Source organism: Anolis carolinensis, chromosome 2, assembly GCF_035594765.1.
Source record: "Anolis carolinensis isolate JA03-04 chromosome 2, rAnoCar3.1.pri, whole genome shotgun sequence".
NCBI classification, from domain to species: Eukaryota; Metazoa; Chordata; class Lepidosauria; order Squamata; family Dactyloidae; genus Anolis; species Anolis carolinensis.
This window is the reverse complement of record NC_085842.1, coordinates 6,803,750-6,825,293: the sequence shown is the minus strand read 5'-3', so window position 1 is coordinate 6,825,293 and position 21,544 is coordinate 6,803,750. Positions and strand designations below refer to the sequence as shown.

The following is a 21,544-nucleotide window of genomic DNA, read 5'->3' as shown; positions in this document are numbered from 1 at the left end:
CATGACTCCTGTATGACAGTTGGAACTTAATTTTTGCTCTCTCCTCTCTGTCTCTGCTCTCATTCTCATTGGTCCACTATTTTATGTCCCTGCTCCCCGTGGTTTTATTCATATGTCTTTCTCACTGAGTTTTAACTTAGTGTTCATGTGGCCTGCCCTGGTTTTTATTGCTTTTTCTGAATTTTGGGTTGTAATGTATGTTATTATTTATTGTATTGTTAAATTGTGTTATGATGTGTTGTTTTATATTCTGTCATATTGTATGGTTTTGGGCATGGCCCCATTTAAGCCGCCCCGAGTCCCCATTGGGGAGATGGTGGCGGGGTATAAATAAATTATTATTATTATCAACACAACAATGTTGTATGGCACAGCAAACAAGATAGATATGCTGGATTTCGTTTCGCAAAACCACAAGTCGAACACTTCCCAAGTGTCTAGGACTGTGTGATGTATTTTCTGATTATGTGTGCAGATCCCAGTAGGGTGGCCTTTTGCAGTTGGCAGATGGTGATTTTGTCAATGTCTATTGTTTCCAAATGCCGGCTGAGATCTTTTGGCACAGCACCCAGTGTGCCCATCACCACCGGGACCACCTGCACTGGTTTCTGCCAGAGTCTTTGAAGTTCAATCTTGAGGTCCTGATAGCGGCTGAGTTTTTCCTATTGTTTTTCGTCAATGCGACTGTCACCTGGGATGGCAACATCAATGATCCAAACCTTGCTCTTTTCCACAACTGTGATGTCTGGTGTGTTGTGTTCCAGAACTTTGTCAGTCTGGATTCGGAAGTCCCACAGTATCTTTGCGTGATCATTCTCCAATACTTTTGCAGGTTTGTGATCCCACCAGTTCTTTGCTGCTGGGAGGTGGTACTTGAGGCATAAGTTCCAATGAATCATTTGGGCCACAGAGTTGTGCCTCTGTTTGTAGTCTGTCTGTGCGATTTTCTTACAGCAGCTGAGGGTATGATCAATGGTTTCGTCGGTTTCCTTGCACAGTCTGCATTTTGGGTCATCAGCTGATTTTTCAATCTTGGCCTTAATTGCATTTGTTCTGATGGCTTGCTCCTGGGCTGCAAGGATCAGGCCTTCTGTCTCCTTCTTCAGGGTCCCATTCGTGAGCCAGAGCCAGGTCTTCTCCTTGTCAGCTTTTCCTTCAATTTTGTCAAGGAACTTTCCATGCAGTGTTTTGTTGTGCCAGCTGTCAGCTCTAGTTTGTAGTGTGGTTTTCTTGTACTGGTTTTTTGTCTGCTGTGTTTTGAGGAGTTTCTGATTTTTGACTTCAATCAAAGCAGGTTCTTCACTTTGCTTGACATATTCTGCCAGGGCATGTTCTTCTTCTTTGACTGCTTGTTTGACTTGTAAGAGTCCTCTGTCCCCTGATCTTCTAGGCAGATATAGCCAGTCAACATCACTGCAAGGGTGCAGGGAATGATGAATGGTCATGAGTTTTCTTGTTTTTCTGTCCAAATTGTCCAGTTCCGCCTGTGTCCAATTTATAATGCCAGCAGTATATCTTATGACAGGTATGGCCCAGGTGTTTATGGCCTTGATGGTGTTGCCTCCATTGAGCTTGCTTTTGAGAATTTTTCTGACCCTTTGTGTGTATTCTTTGCTGACCACAGTTTTCACATGTTCATGCTTGATGTTGTCCAGCTGTAGTATGCCCAGATATTTATAGCATTAGCATTATGGAGAATCAAACCCAAACGAAGTCTATACTGGTTCGGTCGTCGCCCAGGATAAAAAGGACCGCGGTGGATGCTGCTGATTCTGGACATCCATCGACAAGTGGGCTACGGAATCATCAAAACCCAAATGAACAGTCACAGAAGCGGCAAAAATATACAATGCCAGAAAACCGCACAATAATAATAATAATAATAATAATAATAATAATAATAATAATAATAATTATGTAGAATGGATACTTTCTACATGCCTTTTCTGCATCTACATCTTAGTGCAGTGGTTCTCATCCTGTGGGTCCCCAGATGTTTTGGCCTTCAACTCCCAGAAATTCTAACAGCGGGTAAACTGGCTGGGATTTCTGGGAGTTGTAGGACAAGACACCTGGGGACCCATAGGTTGAGAACCACTGGCTTAGTGTGTGCTGTGTGTGTCAGGAGACAAATACTGCTAAGAGATTTTCCCCTCTCTTTTTTGACTGATAGAGAGATGGAGTTAAAGTAGCTCAGACCCAGTTCTTTATTATTAAGGAGTTTAGTTATTATTTTTGTAAATAAACCTTTTGCATTTTTAAAGATTGAACTCTGGATCATTGCCTCCTGAGCTCTAAATTCTTTTCCAGCCACATCACTTCACACTCTACTTGCTGTGAGCTGAATGCTCAACAGTAAGTATCCTGTTTGTATTTTGGATTTTCTGCTATATTTTTGGGTTGCTTTCCTTTCCCCAAAAACACAGAAAATCCTAGCAGGTACAAGGGTAGCCCAATGTAGAGCACATTGCAGAACTCCACCCTTGGGGTTACAACTGTGTTTCCCACTATCTTCAGTCCTCCTGATCTAGGAAGGAGCACAGCTGGTGTATCTACGTAAACTGGTAGTCCGCACTCCTGACCGTGGCATCTACCTAGGCTGACATCTGTAGAGATGGATCCAGGATTCCTCTCAAGCTGCGAGCACAGAACTAAGGCTGAAGCATGAGGTTTTTAGACAAATGGATCTAATGTACATATGTTTTAATTGTTATAATGTATTTTAATGATGTATTTTTATAGTTTTAATTGATTATATGTACTGTTTTGTTTTATTATTATGTTCTTGGCATTAAATGTTGCCAACTGTTGTAAGCCACCCTGAGTCCCCCCGGGTGAGAAGGGCGGGGTATAAATGCTGGAAATAATAATAATAATAATAATAATAATAATAATAACTACTGCAGTAGAGTCTCACTTATCCAAGCCTCGCTTATCCAAGCCTCTGGATTATCCAAGCCATTTTTGTAGTCAATATTTTCAATATATCATGATATTTTGGTGCTAAATTCGTAAATACAGTAATTACAACATAACATTACTGCGTATTGAACTACTTTTTCTGTCAAATTTGTTGTATAATATAATGTTTTGGTGCCTAATTTGTAAAATCATAACCTAATTTGACATTTAATAGGCTTTTCCTTATTCCCTCCTTATTATCCAAGATATTCGCTCATCCAAGCTTCTGCCGGCCCGTTTAGCTTGGATAAGTGAGACTCTACTGTACTTTTGAAAAGTGAAGATTTTGATTTCATTTTTATTTGGCTTTAATATGCTCCAGCACAGGGAGTAATGCAGTAAATGTGATTCATCCATACATAGCATTTCCCTTGTGATTTAAGATATAAGAGATTCAGCAATTCCTGGGTCTGGATACTAATTCTTTCCACTAATGTCATTCGTTATCAGTGGGTGCATCTCCATTATAGTATTAGATTAATGCAGTTTGGCACCCCCTTCACCCCCATGGGTCAATGCTATGGGATCGCGTATTTAATAAACTGGACACTTCCCTGTCTTCTCAACACGTTTTCTCTCTCCCTTCCCTTTAAAACAAAGTTGTTTTGTGTTTATTTGTGTTGTGTGTTTCATTCACTTATTTACTTTATTTTCAATCCTGCCTTTCTCCCTGTAGAGGGACTCGGGGTGCCTGATGACCAACATGACACAAGGCAAACTAAACGTATTTAAACACAGAGCCAATACGTTAAAAACTGACATCATGGCAAGTTAACCCTGAGAAATTCTGTCAGTACTTAAAGTTTGTTATGTTGGGCAAGTTTGCTCTGGATGCATCATTGGTGAGGTTCAGTGTGCTCTCCGGCAGCAGCGTAAACTACAACTCTCACTATGGTGAGTCAATCCCCCTCAAACCCCTCCCGTAGGTTGAGTGAGTCATGGAAGTTCTGTGTGCCAAGTTTGTGTGACACCCCTGGCTGCGAGAGCACTGGAAACCAATACACCGAGGCCAATAAACAATCTAATACCTTTATTAAAGAATTGAAGAAATAAAACAAAAACAAGCAGAAGATAAATGTTCATCAATAGACCTTTTAGGAAAGGTCAAATATAGTCCAATAATATATTGTCCAATGTCTAATATTAGAGTTTAAAGTTTGTAATCCAAAAAACCGAAACGCACTCAAACTTCCAAGCAGTTTGAGTGGGGAAACGTCCAAGTCTTTTACTAGAGTTCAAAAGCAAGTCCAAGGCAAGGAATTGAAGACAAGGCTGGATCCACGGCACGACAAGGCAAAGCTGGACTCACGGCAAGGCAAGGCAAGGAAACATGGCTAGGCAAGGCACGGCTAGGCTGGAAGGTAGTGGATCCAAACGCGGTCCACACTTGGCTGGAAGCGAAGTTATTCCTTCAACTGACACGTTGACTCCGCGCTGGCTAGCCAGCGCACAGAACTTTTAAGGAACTTCAAATCTTTCCACAGAGCAGGTGTCCAAATGCTCTTTTCCCAAGGGAAAAGAGCATTTGGACACCTGCTCTGTGGAAAGATTTGAAGTTCCTTAAAAGTTCTGTGCGCTGGCTAGCCAGCGCGGAGTCAACGTGTCAGTTGAAGGAATAACTTCGCTTCCAGCCAAGTGTGGACCGCGTTTGGATCCACTTCCCTTTTCCCAAGGGAAAAGAGCTAAAACAACATCTTCAACCAGATGCGATCCTCCCTGAGAATTCTCAGGGGAAAACAGGTTAATCAGCAGATTCTCTAGCTGCTAATCGCGCGCTCCTTCTTCTGCCAGCTTTCTCAAACCTACTAGTTTCCCAAAACATCCGTCTATCAAAGGGAGGGGAACTGGTGGGAGAAGGCTCCGTTTCAAGGGCCTTTTTAATGAGCTGTGGACTAGAATTGTCAATAGGGAACATCTGGAAAGGGGCAGAATCTTGCTGAATCGGCACAAACCCCATTTCCTCGTCACTTTGGTCCCCAATGGAGGCAGGTTAACGGCCCAAGGGTTCAGGGGACATCACAGTTTGGTCCAGGCCCACCATCGGTGGAGGTCACCCTTTCTTTGGTTGTGGGTGAACTACAACTCCCAGAAAGGAAGGTCAGTTCCCCACAAACCCTTCCAGTAATCACATTTCGGCATATCAGGTATGTGTGCCAAGTTAGATCCAGCTCCATCGATGTTTGGGTTTGTTGTCGACCGCGTTTTAGGGGGATCGGGCCCCTTAAGGAGGGAGCCGATCCGGTCCTGAGAGAACGGACCTTGGCGGAGCCAATAGGAAAATATGAGCCGCAATACAACCTGAAGCCGAAATGAAGAAGGTCCGCCAAAGTTGAAGGAAAATCCGCCAAGGAGTCTTTATTGAGCGATTCAGCTGAAAAGGACTCTAGTAGTGATCATTCAGTCTACTAGGGTACCATATAACCAAAATAAAGCCATATTTATACAATGTTTCAGTCTGACAGCCCCTTGAATTTCCCGCCCCGCTCCCCCGCCCATCTGATCGCGGATAGGCTAGAGTGTTGAACGAGGCGGGCTTTCGTTTCCCGCCTTGCTCTGCTGGCCCAATAGGGAGCTGCTTTTTGTCCCCACTCGGGCCAATCAGAGAGGAGAAGGTGGGAGTTATTGAAACAATGAAGTGACTGAGCAGGAAGGATCGGATTAATTCCTGCCCGGCCGAATTCTAAAGGGATTAATGACAGCAATCAAGGGTTCCTGTCACGTACACAGATTTCAGATATGCCTTGGGGTGTCAGAGGTGGAAGTAAGGATGGGTGGTGATGGGCTCAGCAGGGCGCCTTCCTGAGGTGTCCTGGATTTCCTTTAGGAGGAGATATGACAATGTTTGCCTTGAGGGCGAATCACCTTTAGGTCAAAATACTCCGAATTCGGCGACTCAAGCCCTATATTGTCCATGCAATCTGAATCTGATTAGGTTAAGCGGCAGCGGATTAACCTTTTGTTTTTGGGAAGGTAAGCCTGGGTCATAGAAAATGGGGCAGGTCCTGGGGTTCAAGTTGAGTTCGAAATATTCCCTATCTGATTTCATGACTTGGCAATTATATGAAATAAAATGAAAAATAAAATAAAGTTGGAATATAAACCCAGCTGGGAAAAATACATATTTTCCGGGGATCCCAAAGAGTACAAATACATATAGGCAGATAGATAGATTTCAAGGAAGTAAGGGAGAATCCATAGAGGTGGGTTACATTGCATGAAGGGGAATCATGAATGATATAAACAATTTGAAAACATTTGATAAGAACGAAGTTCACAACATCCGGGGAACTCAATATGGAAATTCATAAAAGTGGAGTTTTAGCAGCATGATTTCACAATTCATGAAGTTAGCCCAACGATTAGAAATTCATACAACAGTGATTCATGAGGGTGTCCAGGTACATAGAATATGAAAATTCACGGATACATGAGGAAAAGAGTTCATCTGTGGTGGAAGGAATTCATAGAGATGGCATGGGGAAGGGGCACATGTGGGTTGCAGTCTTTGGAAGTATAAGATTTCATAAGTTCAGGGATAGGTCTGGGGAAGAGTGTTCTTCTCCTTCATAAAATTATGAAGGTATGAACGAAACGTGGAGGGCGCCCGTCCTAGCATCCTCCTGGCAGGCTGTAGAGAGGGTGAAGGTCCTTGGAGAACTATGTCTCCCCAGCGGGAGAGTGATCCCCCCATCCCCAGTTCACAGAAAGGGACCAGGGACCTCCTAAAACCATCCCGCGGGTCGCGGGGAGAGGAAAGTCCGGGATAAGGCTGGAAGAGAGCAGTCCGGCTTGAAAAGAGCAGTCGGTTCCGTTTGACAGTCAGCTGATGAGGTGCCGAGAACTGGACCGATTTTGGTTCCGCTGGTGGTCCTTGAGCCTTAGAAAGGATTAGGACTAAAAGAAGAGCGTGCTAGGGGTAATTTTGATAAAGATATGAGCCAATTTGTATCGTCCGCTGTATTAACCTATGGCGGGGAAGCCTCCGCCAGGGTTTAAAGATCAGACGGGTTAGTGAGAGAGAGAGAGAGGGAGAAATTGCATGCAAAGGAAGGAGTCAGAGAAAGACACAAAATAACCAGATAGAGAGTGTTACTGTTAAAATAAATGCTACTTTTATTGGGGGGTTTGTTACATAGTTCAGGGAAGGGGAAAGTGAGAAAAAAAGATCTTTTAATAATAGTCTGCTGCGGTCCCGCTCCGTTCCTTTTGGTGATGGATCTGCGGAACTCTCCGCTGCGGGTTCAAATCAATTTGAAAGCCGGGGTGACGGTCATCAGGTTCACAGTGCTCTCTGGATGTAGGTGAACTACAACTTCCCCAAATCAAGGTGAATTTCCCCCAAAAAATTCCAGTATTTTTTGCTGGACATGGGGGCTCTGTGTGCCAAGTTTGGTCCAATTTGGTGGAGTTCTTTGGTGGTGCTCATTGATTGCAGTTGAACTATACATTCCAGTACATGCAACTACTAAATGTCCAGGCAATTTCCCTCAAACCTGCCCAGTATTCAAATATGATCATGTTGGGTCCGGATCCATCATTGGGTTCATAATGCACTCTGAATGTAAGTGAACTACACCTGCTATAAATCCCTCCAAAGACGACCACTATTTTTTGGTTGGTCATGGGAGTTCTGTGTGCCAAGTGAGTTCCAGGTCCATCGCTGGTAGAGTTCAGAGTACTCTTTGATTGCAGGTGGACTATACATCCCAGTACCTACAACTCCTATAAATCATGGTGAATTCTCCCCAAACCTTTCAAGTATGTTCAGTTGCTGATCAAGTCCTCAGTTTGCTGTGAGCCATAGAAAGGAATTGGGAAAGGTTAGTGTAGTGTGTTAAAGCGCTGAGCTGCTGAACTTGCAGACCGAAAGGTCCCAAGTTCAAATCCCGGGAGCGGAATGAGCGCCCGCTGTTAGCCCCAGCTCCTGCCAACCTAGCAGTTCGAAAACATGCCAATGTGAGTAGATCAATAGGTACAGCTCCAGCGGGAAAGTAACGGCGCTCCATGCAGTCATGCCAGTGGCCACATGACCTTGGAGGTGTCTACGGGCAACACCGGCTCTTTGGCTTAGAAATGGAGATGAGCACCAACCCCCAGAGTTGGTCACAACTGGACTTTACTATGGGAGAGACAGTGGGTAGGGCCATGCAAATTCCACACCATTGGAGAGAGTCAGAAACACTGGGATGTCAGTGGTGGAGGAAAAGCAGAACATCTAGGATGAAACTGTCCTTCACTTGGGTGGGGGGAAGGATGGTGTTTGTGGGGGACACTGGCAGGGCTTTTGGATATGTTCACAGTGCTTAGTATAACTTGCAATGTCATTGGAGGGAGGGCCTTTGGTGTCTCCTGAGTAAAGGGAGGTAGAGCTGGGTTGTTGTATGTTTTCCGGGCTGTCTGGCCATGTTCCAGAAGTATTCCCTCCTGACGTTTCACCCACATTTATGGCAGGCATCCTCAGAGGTTGTGAGGTATGGAGAAACTAAGCAAGGAAGGTTTATATATATCTGTGGAAAGTCCAGGGTGAGAGAAGAACTCTTTGTCGGTTGGAGGCCAGTGTGAATGTTGTAGTAAATCAACTTAATTAGCATTGAATAGCTTCATCTCCTGGCTTTTCCTGCCTGGGGGCATCCTTTGTTCAGAGTCGTTAGCTGCCTGTGGTTGATTTATGTCTGGAACTCCTCTGTTTTCAGAGCTTTGCTTCTTATTTACTGTTCTGATTTTTGAGTTTTTTAATACTGGTAGCCAGATTTTGTTCATTTTCATGGTTTCCTCCTTTCTGTTGAAGTTGTCCACATGCTTGTAAATTTCAATGGCTTCTCTGTGTAGCCTGACATGATAGTTGTTGGAGTGGTCAAGCATTTCTGTGTTCTCAAATAATATCCTGTGTCCAGGTTGGTTCATCAAGTGCTCTGCTATGGCTGATTTCTCCGGTTGAGTTAGTCTGCAGTGCCTTTCATGTAGAGCTATTTATGGAAGTGGGAGCCTGTCCCTGTAATTGGATACCCCAGGTACACACACATACATCTATATTTTCATTATATGTATCGATAGGTAGGTAGGTAGGACCCTTAAACATGTGCGTTTGTTGTTTTTTGTGGTCCAGAAAGGGTTAAAATGACAGAGTGCGCAGCCCTAGAGAAGAGGGGAGGGAATCCCCGACGTCACTTCCGGGATGCCCCACTGTATCAGGAGGTGGAAAGAAGCCCATTAGTAGGACTTCTCCCTTCACGCGCCGCTGATTGGTCAAACGGGGAGAGGGGGCGTGGCCAGCAAAGAGCAGGAAGGAGTTCTCTTCCAAACTGGGGGAGAGGAGAGCTGGTTGGAAGGAAGGCAACGCGTTATCTGCAGTGTTGTTACTAGGAACTAGTTACTTTTGGTAAGTATGGGTGCCGTTTGCCACCCCCCCTTTTAAATGCCATGTCTGAGTGCTGTGCATCCTTGGGAGATGTAGTTGGGTGAGAAGAAGGATGATCAAGACCTTGTACAAACCACAACCCCCATAAACCCATAGCTCTCAGCCAGGGCAGTGGAAGTGGTCTCTGCGGATAGGGAGGGTTGATTGTAGTGAGAGTGCCTTATTCTTTGGCCTGGGGTGTATCTCTATATCAGGGGTCCCCAAACTAAGGCCTGGGGGCCGGATGCGGCCCTCCAGGGTCATTTACCTGGCCCCCGCCCTCAGTTTTATAATATATTTTTATATCATTTTTAATAATATATTGTATATACATATAATATTGATAATAATATAATGTTATACAATATAATACTAATAATAATGCCATATAATAATATTAATTATATGTTATATATTACATATAATATTACAGTATAGTGGTATAGTTCAATGTAGTAATATATAATGCTAATATTGTGCTATGCTAATAATATAATATATTGTATGTACATAAAGCTGCTCTGAGTCCCCTTCGGGGTGAGAAGGACAGGGTATAAATGTAATAAATAAATATAGTAAATGAATAAATAAATAATTTTAGACTTAGGCCCGCCCAAAGTCTGAAATGACTTGAAGGCACACAACAACAACAATCCTAATTAACTTGGCTATCTCATTGGCCAGAAGTAGGCCCACACTTCCCATTGAAATCCTGATAGGTTTATGTTGGTTACAATTGTTTTTATTTTTAAATATTGTATAGTTATTTCATTGTTGTTGTTTTGCACTACAAATAAGACATGTGCAGTGTGCACAGGAATTTCTTCATTTTTTTTTCCAAATGATAATTCGGCCCCACCACAGTCTGAAGGATTGTGGACTGGCCCTCTGCTTTAAAAGTTTGAGGAGCCCTGCTCTATATTATAGAATTGATACAGCTTGACCCTGCTTTCACTGCCAGAATATACCTTGTTATCATTTGTCTCATTTCCCAACAGGAAGAAGGTCCAGATAGAACAAGCTTTCACTGCCAGAAGATGTTGAACTGTAATGCGTCGGCGATCAAAGAAGAACCAGGAGAAAACCTTGATGCGATCAAAGAGGAACCAGGAGAAGACCTTGATGCGATCAAAGAAGAACCAGGAGAAGACCTTGATGTCATCCCGGCTGGGAGAAGCGATGACGGACCCTGGGTCACTGCTGGGGAGAAGACCCCCTTGGAGGAGACTCTTGGTCACAATGGACAGCCAGGGCCATGCAAAATACAACCAGCAGGAGAGGCCAAGGAGGCTGGCGTGGACACCAAGCCGGGACCACCCCTCCGATGGGTGGTCAAGGAGGAGGGCAACGGAAACGCAATGCTGCATCCTCTTCCTCCCTCTTCCTCAGGTATCCCAAAATCTCATTTCCATCTCCCTTTCCTTAGGTTAAGGAGGGCATATGGCTGAGTATGGTTTAGGTTGGGGGAAAGGTAGAGTTTGATACAGAGCTCCTCCTTTCAACTATTTATCTTCATTTTGATTTATGTCCCTTACAGTAGAACTGCGTATTACACAAGGGACCCATTCCAGGATCCTTCATGTAATATAATTTTTGCATATACAAGCAGTCTTCAAGTTACAAATAAGATACATTTTGGGTTGCTGTGAGTTTTCCAGGCTGTATGGCCATGTCCCAGAAGCATTATCTCCTGATGTTTTGCCCACCCACACCTATGGCAGACACGCTCAGAGTTGTGAGGTCTGTTGGAAACTAAGCATGTGAGGTTTACACAGGGTGTTTGAAAAAGAACTCGCTAGTTCCCATTAATTTATACTTAAAACTAGAGAGCTCTTTTTCAAACACCTTGTATATCTGTGGGAGAAAGAATCTTTCTCTTGAAGCAAGTGTAAATGTTGGAGTTGGTCACTGTCATTAGCACTGAATGGCCTTGCAGCTTCAAAGCCTGGCTGCTCCCTGCCTGGAGGCATCCTTTGTTGGGAGGTGTTAGCTCCCGTCAGGAAGCAGCCAGGCTTGATGTTGATCCTAAAGCTTCAGCAGAGCTTTCTGTTCCCCATGATAATCATTATTAGAATCATAGAATTATAGAGTTGAAAGAGACCTCATGGGATATCCAGTCCAACCCCTTTCTGCCAAGAAGCAGGAAAATTGTATTCAGAGCACCCCCAACAGATGGCCATCCAGCCTCTGCTTAAAAGCCTCCAAAGAAGAGCCTTTACCACACTCCTGGGAAGAGAGTTCCACTGCTGAACAGCTCTCACAGCTAGGAAGTTCTTTCTTATGTTCAGGTGGAATCTCCTTTCCTGTAGTTTGAAGCTATTGTTCTGCCTCCTAGTCTCCAGGGCATCAGAAAACAAGCTTGCTCCCTCCTCCCTATGACTTACCATCACATCTTGATACATGGCCTTCATCATGTCTCCTCTCAGCCTTCTCTTCTGTAGGCTAAACATGCCAAGCTCTTTCGGCCGTTCCTCGTAGGGCTTGTTCTCCAGACCCTTAATCATTTTAGTTGCCCTCCTCTGGACACATTCCAGCTTAGAGTCAACATCTCACTTCAGTTGTGGACACAGTGTGATTCCAGGTGTGGTCTGACCAGGGCAGAATAGAGGGGGAGCATAACCTGGATCTAGATAGTATACTCCTATTTATGCAGACCAAAATCCCATTGGCTTTTTTAGCTGCAGCATCACATTGTTGGCTCATGTTTCACTTCCTCCCCTCGAGGACTCCAAGATCTTTTTCACACATCGTGCTGTTGAGCCAGGCATCGTCCCCAATTCTGTATCTTTGCATTTCCTTTTTTCTGCCTAAGTGGAGTATCTTGCATTTGTCCCTGTTTAACTTCATTTTATTAGTTTATCTATACTGAGGAAGAAAATTTGGGTGGAGGATTGGACCTGTTGGGATCATAAACAATCAGTAGGTATAGAATGCGAAGTGTTAGGGGATCACAGGGTAGAATGGATCACGACCTGTTAGGATCACAAACCTGATGAGGGTAGCAGAGTTTGTTTGGTTGATCGCTGGGCACGTAGATACATGTTGCTTCAGTTAGATGTTCACAGTTGAGAAAGATGCAAGCAGGCTTTTTTTTTGAAATAATAACAAAACTGTTTACTGGTATCTTCTTGTATTCAAAAATACAGACACATTTATTTTGTCAAGGGTTGAAAACTTCACAAACGTTTCAGAGTTTGCATCGTTTTACTTGTAAACCTTGACAGTTTTTTTATAAACTGTAATACTTAATATAGTTAGAATCATAGAACAGGGGTCCCCAAACTAAGGCCCAGGGGCCAGATGCGGCCCTCCAAGGTCATTTACCTGGCCCCTGCCCTCAGTTTTATAATATAATATTTTTATATTAGTTTTAATACTATAATATATTGCATGTACATATAATATTGATAATAATATTATGTTATACAATATAATACTAATAATAATACCATATAATAATATTAATTATATGTTATATATTACATATTATATAATAGTATAGTGGTATAGTTCAATATATTAATATATAATGCTAATATTGTGCCATGCTAATAATATAATGTATTGTATGTACATACAGCTGCTCTGAGTCCCCTTCTGGGTGAGAAGGGTGGGATATAAATGTAGTAAATAAATGCAGTAAATAATTAATTTTAGACTTAGGCTCGGCCAAAGTCTGAAATGACTTGAAGGCACACAACAACAATTCTAATTAACTTGACTATCTCACTGGCCAGAAGCAGGCCCACACTTTCCATTGAAATCCTGATAGGTTTATGTTGGTTAAAATTGTTTTCATTTTTAAATATTGTATTGTTCTTTTGTTGTTGTTGTTGTAGCACTATAAATAAGACATGTGTAGTATGCATAGGAATTTGTTCGTTTTTTTTTTTCAAATGATAATTCGGCCCCTCAACAGTCTGAAAGATAGTGGACCGGCCCTCTGCTTCAAAAGTTTGAGGACCCCTGTCATAGAATAATAGAGTTGGAAGAGACCACATGGGCCATCTAGTCCAACCCTCCGCCAAGAAGCAGGAAATCGCATTCCTTTTAATAAGAGATTTTTTTTTCCATGTCAGGAGCAACTTGCACCAAGTTGCTTCTGGTGTGAGAGCATTGGCCGTCTGCAAGGACATTGCCCAGGGGACGCCCGGATGTTTTGATGTTTTTACCATCCTTGTGGGAGGCTTCTCTCATGTCCCCGCATGGAGCTGGAGCTGTTAGTGGGAGCTCATCCGCGCTCTCCTCAGTTTGGAGTCAAACCTGGCAGCCTTCAGGTCAGCTACCCAACCTTCAAGTCACAAGGCTTCAACCCACTACGCCATCGGGGGCTCCAAAAAGAGTTTACATTGTAAGAAAACACGAGCCTTAATGATTTCGTAACTTCCAAACACATTTTCTCTTTACTCTGACAGACTTGTGTCTCGAGCATCCACACCAACTGACTTCTCCAACTGCCATCCCGTTTAAAAACCTGAACATTCTAAACTGTCACTGAGCGGTCATGTGACCTGCAGCCCCTCCTACTGCTTTAGGAATATAGAGACAGGATATTTATTTATTGTGTCGGAAGCGAACCGAGGTTACAAGTTGTAATGTATTTGGAATCACAAACAAAGTAAAAAAAAGCCAGCGTTGCCCTGAGGAGAGTGAGTAGGCCAAAGCTAGTGTCGTTCTGAGGGGTGTGAGTAGGCCTCACTGTGAGTAGGCCTCGGTGTGAGAAGCTTCGATGAGAGAAGCCCCAGGTTGAGGCAAAGAAGTATAAAGAACTTTATTTGTGGTATGGAAACCTTGATCTTGTACATAGTTCAACCATATTATGCCTCCAAAAGAAGAGATAACGTTGGTCTGTGTGTTTTTGTTCTTTTTATCACTTTTGGCAACTGGTGCTGGATCATGCTGCTGCTATGTAGTTACCTTGCTATACGTTTATGTTAATAAGCTTTTGTTAATAAGCTCACACACCCAACACATTTCCCTCACTTGGTGTTATCCTACCGCCATTCTTAGCTATGACTCATTTGTAAATCGGATTTTTGTAACTCAGGGACTTCTTGTACATGGTTTCCTGCATTTGCTGTCACCTATGCTGCTGCCTTATGTAGGACTGGAAAAAAAATCTCTCTAGACGTTGTGTAATCTGAAATGCTATTTTTCTTATCTAAAATGAACCATGTTTCGGCCATTGGGCTGACACATCTATATATATAAAAAGGTAATGAAATTTCGGCCTAGGACAAAACAACAAACCTACACATCCCAGAAACACTAAACTTGGCAGCACAACCCCTCATCCGAGCCTCTACGTTCATACAACAAAAAGAAAAGAAAAACAAAGTCCTAATTAGAGGGAGAGGAATAATTGTTTTTATCCAATTACTGCCAATTAGAAGGCTAAGCTCCGCCCACTTGGTCTCCTAGCAACCCACTCAGCCCAGGGGACAGCCAGAGTTCGGCGTCACTTAGGCCTCTTCCACACTGCCTATAAAATACAGATTATCTGATTTTAACTGGATTATATGGCAGTGTAGACTCAAGGCCCTTCCACACAGCTATGTAACCCATTTATAATCTTATATTATCTCCTTTGAACTGGATTATCTTGACTCCACACTGCCATATGTACACTTCAGTGTACATTTTATCCAGCTGTGTAGAAGGGGCCTCATATAATCCAGTTCTAAGCAGATAATATCAGATTATAAATATACAGTACAGTCTCACTTATCCAACATAAACAGGTCGGCAAAATGTTGGATAAGTGAATATGTTGGATAATAAGAAGGGATTCAGGAAAAGCCGATTAAACATCAAATTAGGTCATCATTATACAAATTAAGCACCAAAGCATCATGTTATACAACAAATTTGACAGAAAAAGTAGTTCCATGCGCAGTAATGCTATGTAGTAATTACTGTATTTACAAATTTACCACCAAAATATCACAATGAATTTAAAACACTGACTACAAAAACATTGACTACTAAAAGGCAGACTGCGTTGGATAATCCAGAACCAGTTCCTCAATACTTTATTTCCCATACCACCATACTTCGCCACAGCAACGCGTGGCCAGGCACAGCAAGTACCATATAATGGCACTGGCAGACCTAGAAATGCCTTGAGAAGTGTCCTCAAAATATCTGCAGGAATGAATATTGAATTTTACAAGTCCTTTCGGCTGTTTTCTTTTTTCTTTTTTTTGGGGGGGGGGGGGGTTGCTAGCTAACTTCCTTTGGGAACCGTCTGAGTAGATATATATGGCTACTGGTTTTTCTCCAATACAATCTTTATAAAACAGAAGCTACAGCAGAAAATAGCACCAGCCAATACTAACATTTACCCAGTCTGGAAGAGCTAATAATGAAAGGGAAAATGGAAATGCTATAATTATTAAGCCAGCATGTTGTACTGGTTTGAGCATTAATCAATGACTATGGAAACCAGAACACAACATCAAGAAATATCTAATACAGGCATGGGCAAACTTCAATCTTACAGGTGTTTTGGACTTTACAGGCTTAGCAATTCTGGGAGTTGAAATCCAAAATACCATAAGGGCAAAGTTTTCCCAGGCCTGATCTAATAGCTCACCAAAGGTACATTTATCTTGTAGCACCTGCAGGAATGAGTATTGAACCTTACAAAGTATCTTGTAGCATTAATGCAGTTTGACAGCACTTTAGTTGCCATGGCTCAATGCTATGGAATCCTGGGAGGTTTAGTTTGGTGGAGCAATATCACACTTTGGCAGTTCTTTGGAGGTTCTTGTAACACTACAAGAACCTCCAAAGCAGTTGAAGTTGTGTCAAAGAGCAGTACTTCTGCAGGTGTTGGGAAGGGGGCTGAAGCCAAAGGCACTGATGTAACCTTTCACTATTGAAATATTCCTTTTTCTTTATGTTCCAGGCAAAGATGGGGGCCTTAATAAGCATAAAAGAACCCACAAAGGGGAGAAACCGTATAAATGTGAGGATTGTGGAAAGACCTTCACTGAGAATTCAAGCCTTAAAGTACACAGAAGAATCCATACAGGAGAGAAACCATATAAATGCTTGCAGTGCGGAAAGAGTTTCACTGTGAGAGGACACCTTACTGAGCATACAAGAACCCACACAGGAGAGAAACCACATAAATGTGCGGAGTGTGGAAGGGGCTGCGCTACGAAATGGAAACTTAAGGTGCACAAAAGAATCCACACAGGAGAAAAACCGCATAAATGCTTGGAGTGTGGAAAGAGCTTCTCTGTGAGTGCAAGCCTTAAAGTGCACAGAAGATTCCACACGGGAGAGAAACCATATAACTGTGTGGAATGTGGAAAGAGCTTCAGTGGGAGGACGAATTTTATTATGCATGAAAAGACACACATGCAAGAGAAACCATATAAATGCCTGGAGTGCGGAAAGAGCTTCCATGCGAAAGGGTACCTTGCTAAGCATAATAGAATCCACACAGGAGAGAAACCATACAAATGTTTGGAGTGTGGAATGTGCTTCAGTTTTAGAGCAAGCCTTAATCTGCATAAAAGAACCCACACTGGAGAGAAACCATATAAATGCACAGAGTGTGGAAAGAGCTTCAGTATGAGAGGGAACCTTACTGAGCATACAAGAACTCACACAGGAGAGAAGCCATATAAATGCCTGGTGTGTGGAAAGAGCTTCCATGTTAAAGAGTACCTTACTAAGCATAATAGAACCCACACAGGAGAGAAACCGTACAAATGTATGGAGTGTGGAAGGTGCTTCAGTGTGAAAGAAAGCCTTAATGTGCATACAAGAACCCACACGGGAGAGAAACCATATAAATGTGCGGAATGTGGAAAGAGCTTCCGTGTGAGGGGGAGACTTACTGTGCATGAAAGGAGCCACATGAAAGAGAAACCATATAAATGCCTGGAGTGTGGAAAGAGCTTCAGTGTGAGGAGGAAACTGACTGTGCATGAAAAGATCCACATGAAAGAGAAACCATACAAATGCCTGGAGTGCGGAGAGAGCTTTTCACGGAAAGCAGGCCTTGGCTCCCACCAAAGAATCCACCTGAGAAAACAAACCTAAATGAACTTTGCCCAAAGACTTCCAGACACCATATGTAGTCTTGGAATAAAGAAGGATACTCTATGTACACAGAAATGTTTGTTAAAAACTCAACCCTGAAACCCTGAGTAGACTTATTCATTGAGCAATGTGAGTACTGTAGCTTAACTCTTATCAAAATGGAACCATTCCCCTTCTCTGAAGAGATGGGTGAACGGCATGAGATTTGTCCATCTCGGAAAAACCTTTTCTTGGCCATGGCACTGCTTTTGGCTTTTTTGTATGTCTTGATGGGGATAATTTAATCTGTTCATATTCATAATCGCCATTTTTTTTTACCAGCCAATCTTCAATCAAAGGTGTTTCCTTACGTCTCCAATTCCTAGCGTTTACTATCCTTGCCGGAGTGACTAGGTAGTTGAATAAAATCTCCTTGTTTTTTTCTCTCTAGGTCTAGCATTTCCAACAGAAAATCCTTAGGTTCCAATTTGATATTTCTTTCTAACATTTTTTGGATTTTTGCATGGATTTCTCTCCAGTACTTTTTAGCAGTTTCACATGTCCACCATGCTTGGAAGAAAATACGTGTCTGCTTTTCACATTTCCAGCATTTATCGGATAGATTTTATAGCATTTGGACAATTTTTGTGGTGTGATGTACAATTGGTACATCATCTTGGACCAGTTTTCTTTTAGGTCATATGCGTAAGTGTATTTAATTTTATAGTTCCAATTTTTCTCCCACTCTTCCAATTTTATGTTTTGGCCCATATTCGCTGCCCATTTAGTCATGCATTCTTTAATTTGTTCTATTTCTGTGCACCATTCTAGCAGTTTCTTACAGATTTTGGTGATTATTTTTTCCGTTGTCCTTATTTTAACCCAAAAGGAATCTTTTTCTGCAAAACCAACCTTTTTATCTTTTATTAAAGTATTCATTCATCTTTCTATGTTAAATTAAATTTATCAGTCTAACAGATGAGAAAAAAAGACGTGGATTTGGCTTACTGGAGTTGAGACTATATTACGAAGCCTGTGGGCTAATATGGATCAAGGACTTGACTAATCTCAATAGACCAAACATATTGACTATAGAAGGGTTTGAACTGAAATTGGGATGACATTTATATATTTGGTATGAGAAAAGAAAAAAGAAAAAATCACATTATTAGATCTTCACTGATAAAATAATGGGAAAAATATAAAGAGAAATTGTATATGAAAACACCAATATGGATATCCTCACTTGAGGCAATCCAAAGAAGAGAATTAGAGTGGCAAAATTGGCCCAGTTATAGGGATATACTTATAAAAGTCAAAGGAGAATACAGACTAAGAAAACAAGAAGAAATAAATCAAACATTTAAATATGTTTCCTGGTTTCAACATGGGTGTACTATTGTTGCGTTCGAGCATTGAATGTTTGCCTTTTATGTTTGGAATCCGCCCTAAGTCCTTCCTGAGTGATAGGGCGGAATATAAATATAGTTGCATTTTATTATTATTCAGGCAGAGTGGCCAGCTTTCTCGCCACATGAGGATCCACACTGGGGAGAAACCGCTTGGAGTGTCGGGTTTTCCTCCCATCTGGACTCGAGACCTGGCTTCCACACTGGGGAGAAGCTGTAGAAATGCTTGGAGTGTGAGAACCATCAGAGAACCCACGCGGGCCAAAAGCCATTCAGATGCTTAGGAAGTGGCAAGACCTGTAGGAATAGCACAGACCTTCCTTTACATTGCGTAAGTCAAGGTGATAATGATTGTATATCTGTACAGCCTATGTTAGCCTATGTTGGCGTAGTGGACTAAAGCCTCATGACTTGAAGGTTCGGTTGCTGACCTGAAGGCTTCCAGGTTCGAATCCCACCCGGGGAGAGTGCGGATGAGCTCCCTCTATCAGCTCTAGCTCCATGCGGGGACATGAGAGCCTTCCACAAGGATGGTAAAAACATCAAAAACATCCAGGCGTCCCCTGGGTAACGTCCTTGCAGACGGCCAATTCTCTCACTCCAGAGGCGATTCAAGTTGCTTTTGACACGAGAAAAAAAAATAGTGTGCATACATGTCTGTAATCAGACAATAAAAATTTCTGAGATTGATCCCTGCTCTTCTTGGGTGGTTGTTTCAGGGAGGAGGTGCAATTAGATTTCAAATACAACAAATTATTAATGCATCTCTCAGGGAGGGAAACTTTCCATTCTGTTCAAGAGAAACTGGTTAGACCACTGGTGAAGAAGCACTTGATGGATCCAACAGGCAGCCGATGGATCTGACAGGCAGCCAGTGGAGCTGCCGTAATATAGATTTTGTCCATTCTGCCCGGCGCTCCAGTTAGTAATCTGGCTGCTATTCTCTGAACCAGTTGCAGTTTAAGAACTAACTTCAAAGGCAGCCCCACATAGAGAGTGTTGCAGTAGTCCAGGCAGAATGTGACTTTGGCATGGACTACCATTTATTTATTTACAGCATTTATATTCCGCCCTTCTCACCCCGAAGAGGACTCAGGGCGGATCACATTACACATATAGGCAAACATTCAATGCCTTTCAACATAGAACAAAGACAAACAAACATAGGCTCCGAGCGGTCTCAAACTCATGACCTCCTGGTCAGAGTGATTCATTGCAGTTAATTGCAGCTGGCTTGTTCTCCCGACTGCGCCACAGCCCGGGCCTGGCGTCTCAAGATATGGGCACAGCTGGCGCTCAAGTTTTAATTGCACAAGGCCCTCCTGGGGTTCCAGGTGTTAGGATTTTGTATTTGTGAAAACTCCCAAAATACAGCAGAGAATCCAAATAAAAAAAGTAAACAGGATACTTATAGTTGAGCATTCAGCTCACAGCAAGCAGAGCAGGAAGTGCCATGAGGCTGTAAAGAATGTTGAGCTTAGGAAGCAAATATGCAGAGTTTTTTATTATTCGTGGTCCAGAAAGGGTTAAAATGACAGAGTGCGCAGCCCTAGAGAAGAGGGGAGGGAATCCCCAACGTCACTTCCGGGGATGCCCCATTGTATCAGAAGCTGGAAAGAAGCATGATTGGTCAAAGGGGGAGAGGAGGCGTGGCCAGCAAAGAGCAGGAAGGAGTTATTTTCCAAATTCAGGGGAGATGAGAGCTGGCTGGAAGGAAGGTAACGCGTCGCCTGCAGTGTCGTTACTAGGAACTAATTACTTTTGGTAAGTCAGAGTGCTGTTTCGCCCCACTTTTGGGTGCAATGTTTGAGTGCTGTGGAGTCCTGGGAGATGTAGGTGGGTGAGAAGGAGGAGGATCAAGACCTTGGAGACACCACAATTCTCAGAACTCCATAGCACTCAGCCAGGGCAGTGGAAGTACTTATAGTGCCTTATTCTTTGGCCTGGGGTGTATCCCTGTACTATAGAATGGCTGCAGCTTGACCCTGCTTTCAGTGCCAGAATATGTTTTGTTATCATTTCTCTCATTTCCCACCAGAGAGAAGGTCCAGATAGAACAAACTTTCATTGCCAGAAGATGTTCAACTGCAACACGTCGGCGATCACTTCCGGGGATGCCCCATTGTATCAGAAGCTGGAAAGAAGCATGATTGGTCAGCAGGAAGCAGGAGGAGACCTTGATGCGATCAAAGAAGAACCAGGAGGAGACCTTGATGCGATCAAAGAAGAACCAGGAGGAGACCTTGATGCAATCAAAGAAGAACCAGTAGGAGACCCTGATTTGATCAAAGAGGAAGCAGAAGAAGACCTTGATGTCACCCCGGCTGGGAGAAGCGATGGCGGACCCTGGGTCACTGCTGGGGAGAAGACCCCCTTGGAGGTGACTCTTGGCCACAATGGACAGCCAGGGCCATGCAAAATACAACCGGCAGGAGAGGTCAAGGAGGTTGGCTCGGAAACCAAGTCGGGACCACCCCTCCGGTGGGTGGTGAAGGAGGAGGGCAACGGAAACGCAATGCTTCATCCTCTTCCTCCCTCTTCCTCAGGTATCCCCAAGTCTGTCATTTCCACCTCCCTTTCCCTAGGTTAAGGAGGGCATATGGCTGAGTATGGTTTAAGTTGGGGGGGAAATGTAGAATTTGATACAGAGCTCCTCCTTTCAACTATTTATCTTCATTTTTATTTATGTCCTTTACAGTAGAACTGCGTATTACACAAAGGACCCATTCCAGGATCCTTT

General features: G+C 43.0%; 2 protein-coding genes across 3 annotated transcripts in view; both read left to right on the top strand.

Moving 5' to 3' along the window:
• The first annotated feature begins 9,186 nt into the window (after window positions 1-9,186).
• On the top strand, window positions 9,187-18,767 carry LOC134292313 (zinc finger protein 501-like). The gene is made up of 3 exons (XM_062973018.1): window positions 9,187-9,340; window positions 10,357-10,747; window positions 16,269-18,767. The coding sequence occupies exons 2-3, from the start codon at window positions 10,396-10,398 to the stop codon at window positions 17,414-17,416; spliced, it is 1,500 nt and encodes a 499-aa protein (XP_062829088.1). The 5' UTR covers window positions 9,187-9,340; window positions 10,357-10,395; the 3' UTR covers window positions 17,417-18,767.
• Window positions 17,408-21,544, top strand: part of LOC134292306 (oocyte zinc finger protein XlCOF22-like) — a 13,088-nt gene continuing 8,951 nt past the window's right edge. Inside the window, exons 1-3 of one of the 2 annotated variants that reach the window (XM_062973010.1) lie at window positions 17,408-17,545; window positions 18,905-19,135; window positions 20,843-21,350. In XM_062973010.1, the coding sequence (XP_062829080.1) occupies window positions 20,882-21,350 (469 nt within the window). In that variant the 5' untranslated portion in view covers window positions 17,408-17,545; window positions 18,905-19,135; window positions 20,843-20,881. Of the gene's footprint in view, window positions 17,546-18,904; window positions 19,136-20,279; window positions 20,569-20,842; window positions 21,351-21,544 lie in introns of those variants that run through there. The other variant, XM_062973009.1, reaches the window with a different exon arrangement.

Bases quoted from the DNA above. Each gene is read 5' to 3' on its own strand.
- LOC134292313 (XM_062973018.1), top strand. From the start codon at position 10,396: ATGTTGAACTGTAATGCGTCGGCGATCAAAGAAGAACCAGGAGAAAAC. The intron at 10,748-16,268 runs GTATCCCAAAAT...TTTATGTTCCAG, and splicing joins TCTTCCTCCCTCTTCCTCAG to GCAAAGATGGGGGCCTTAAT.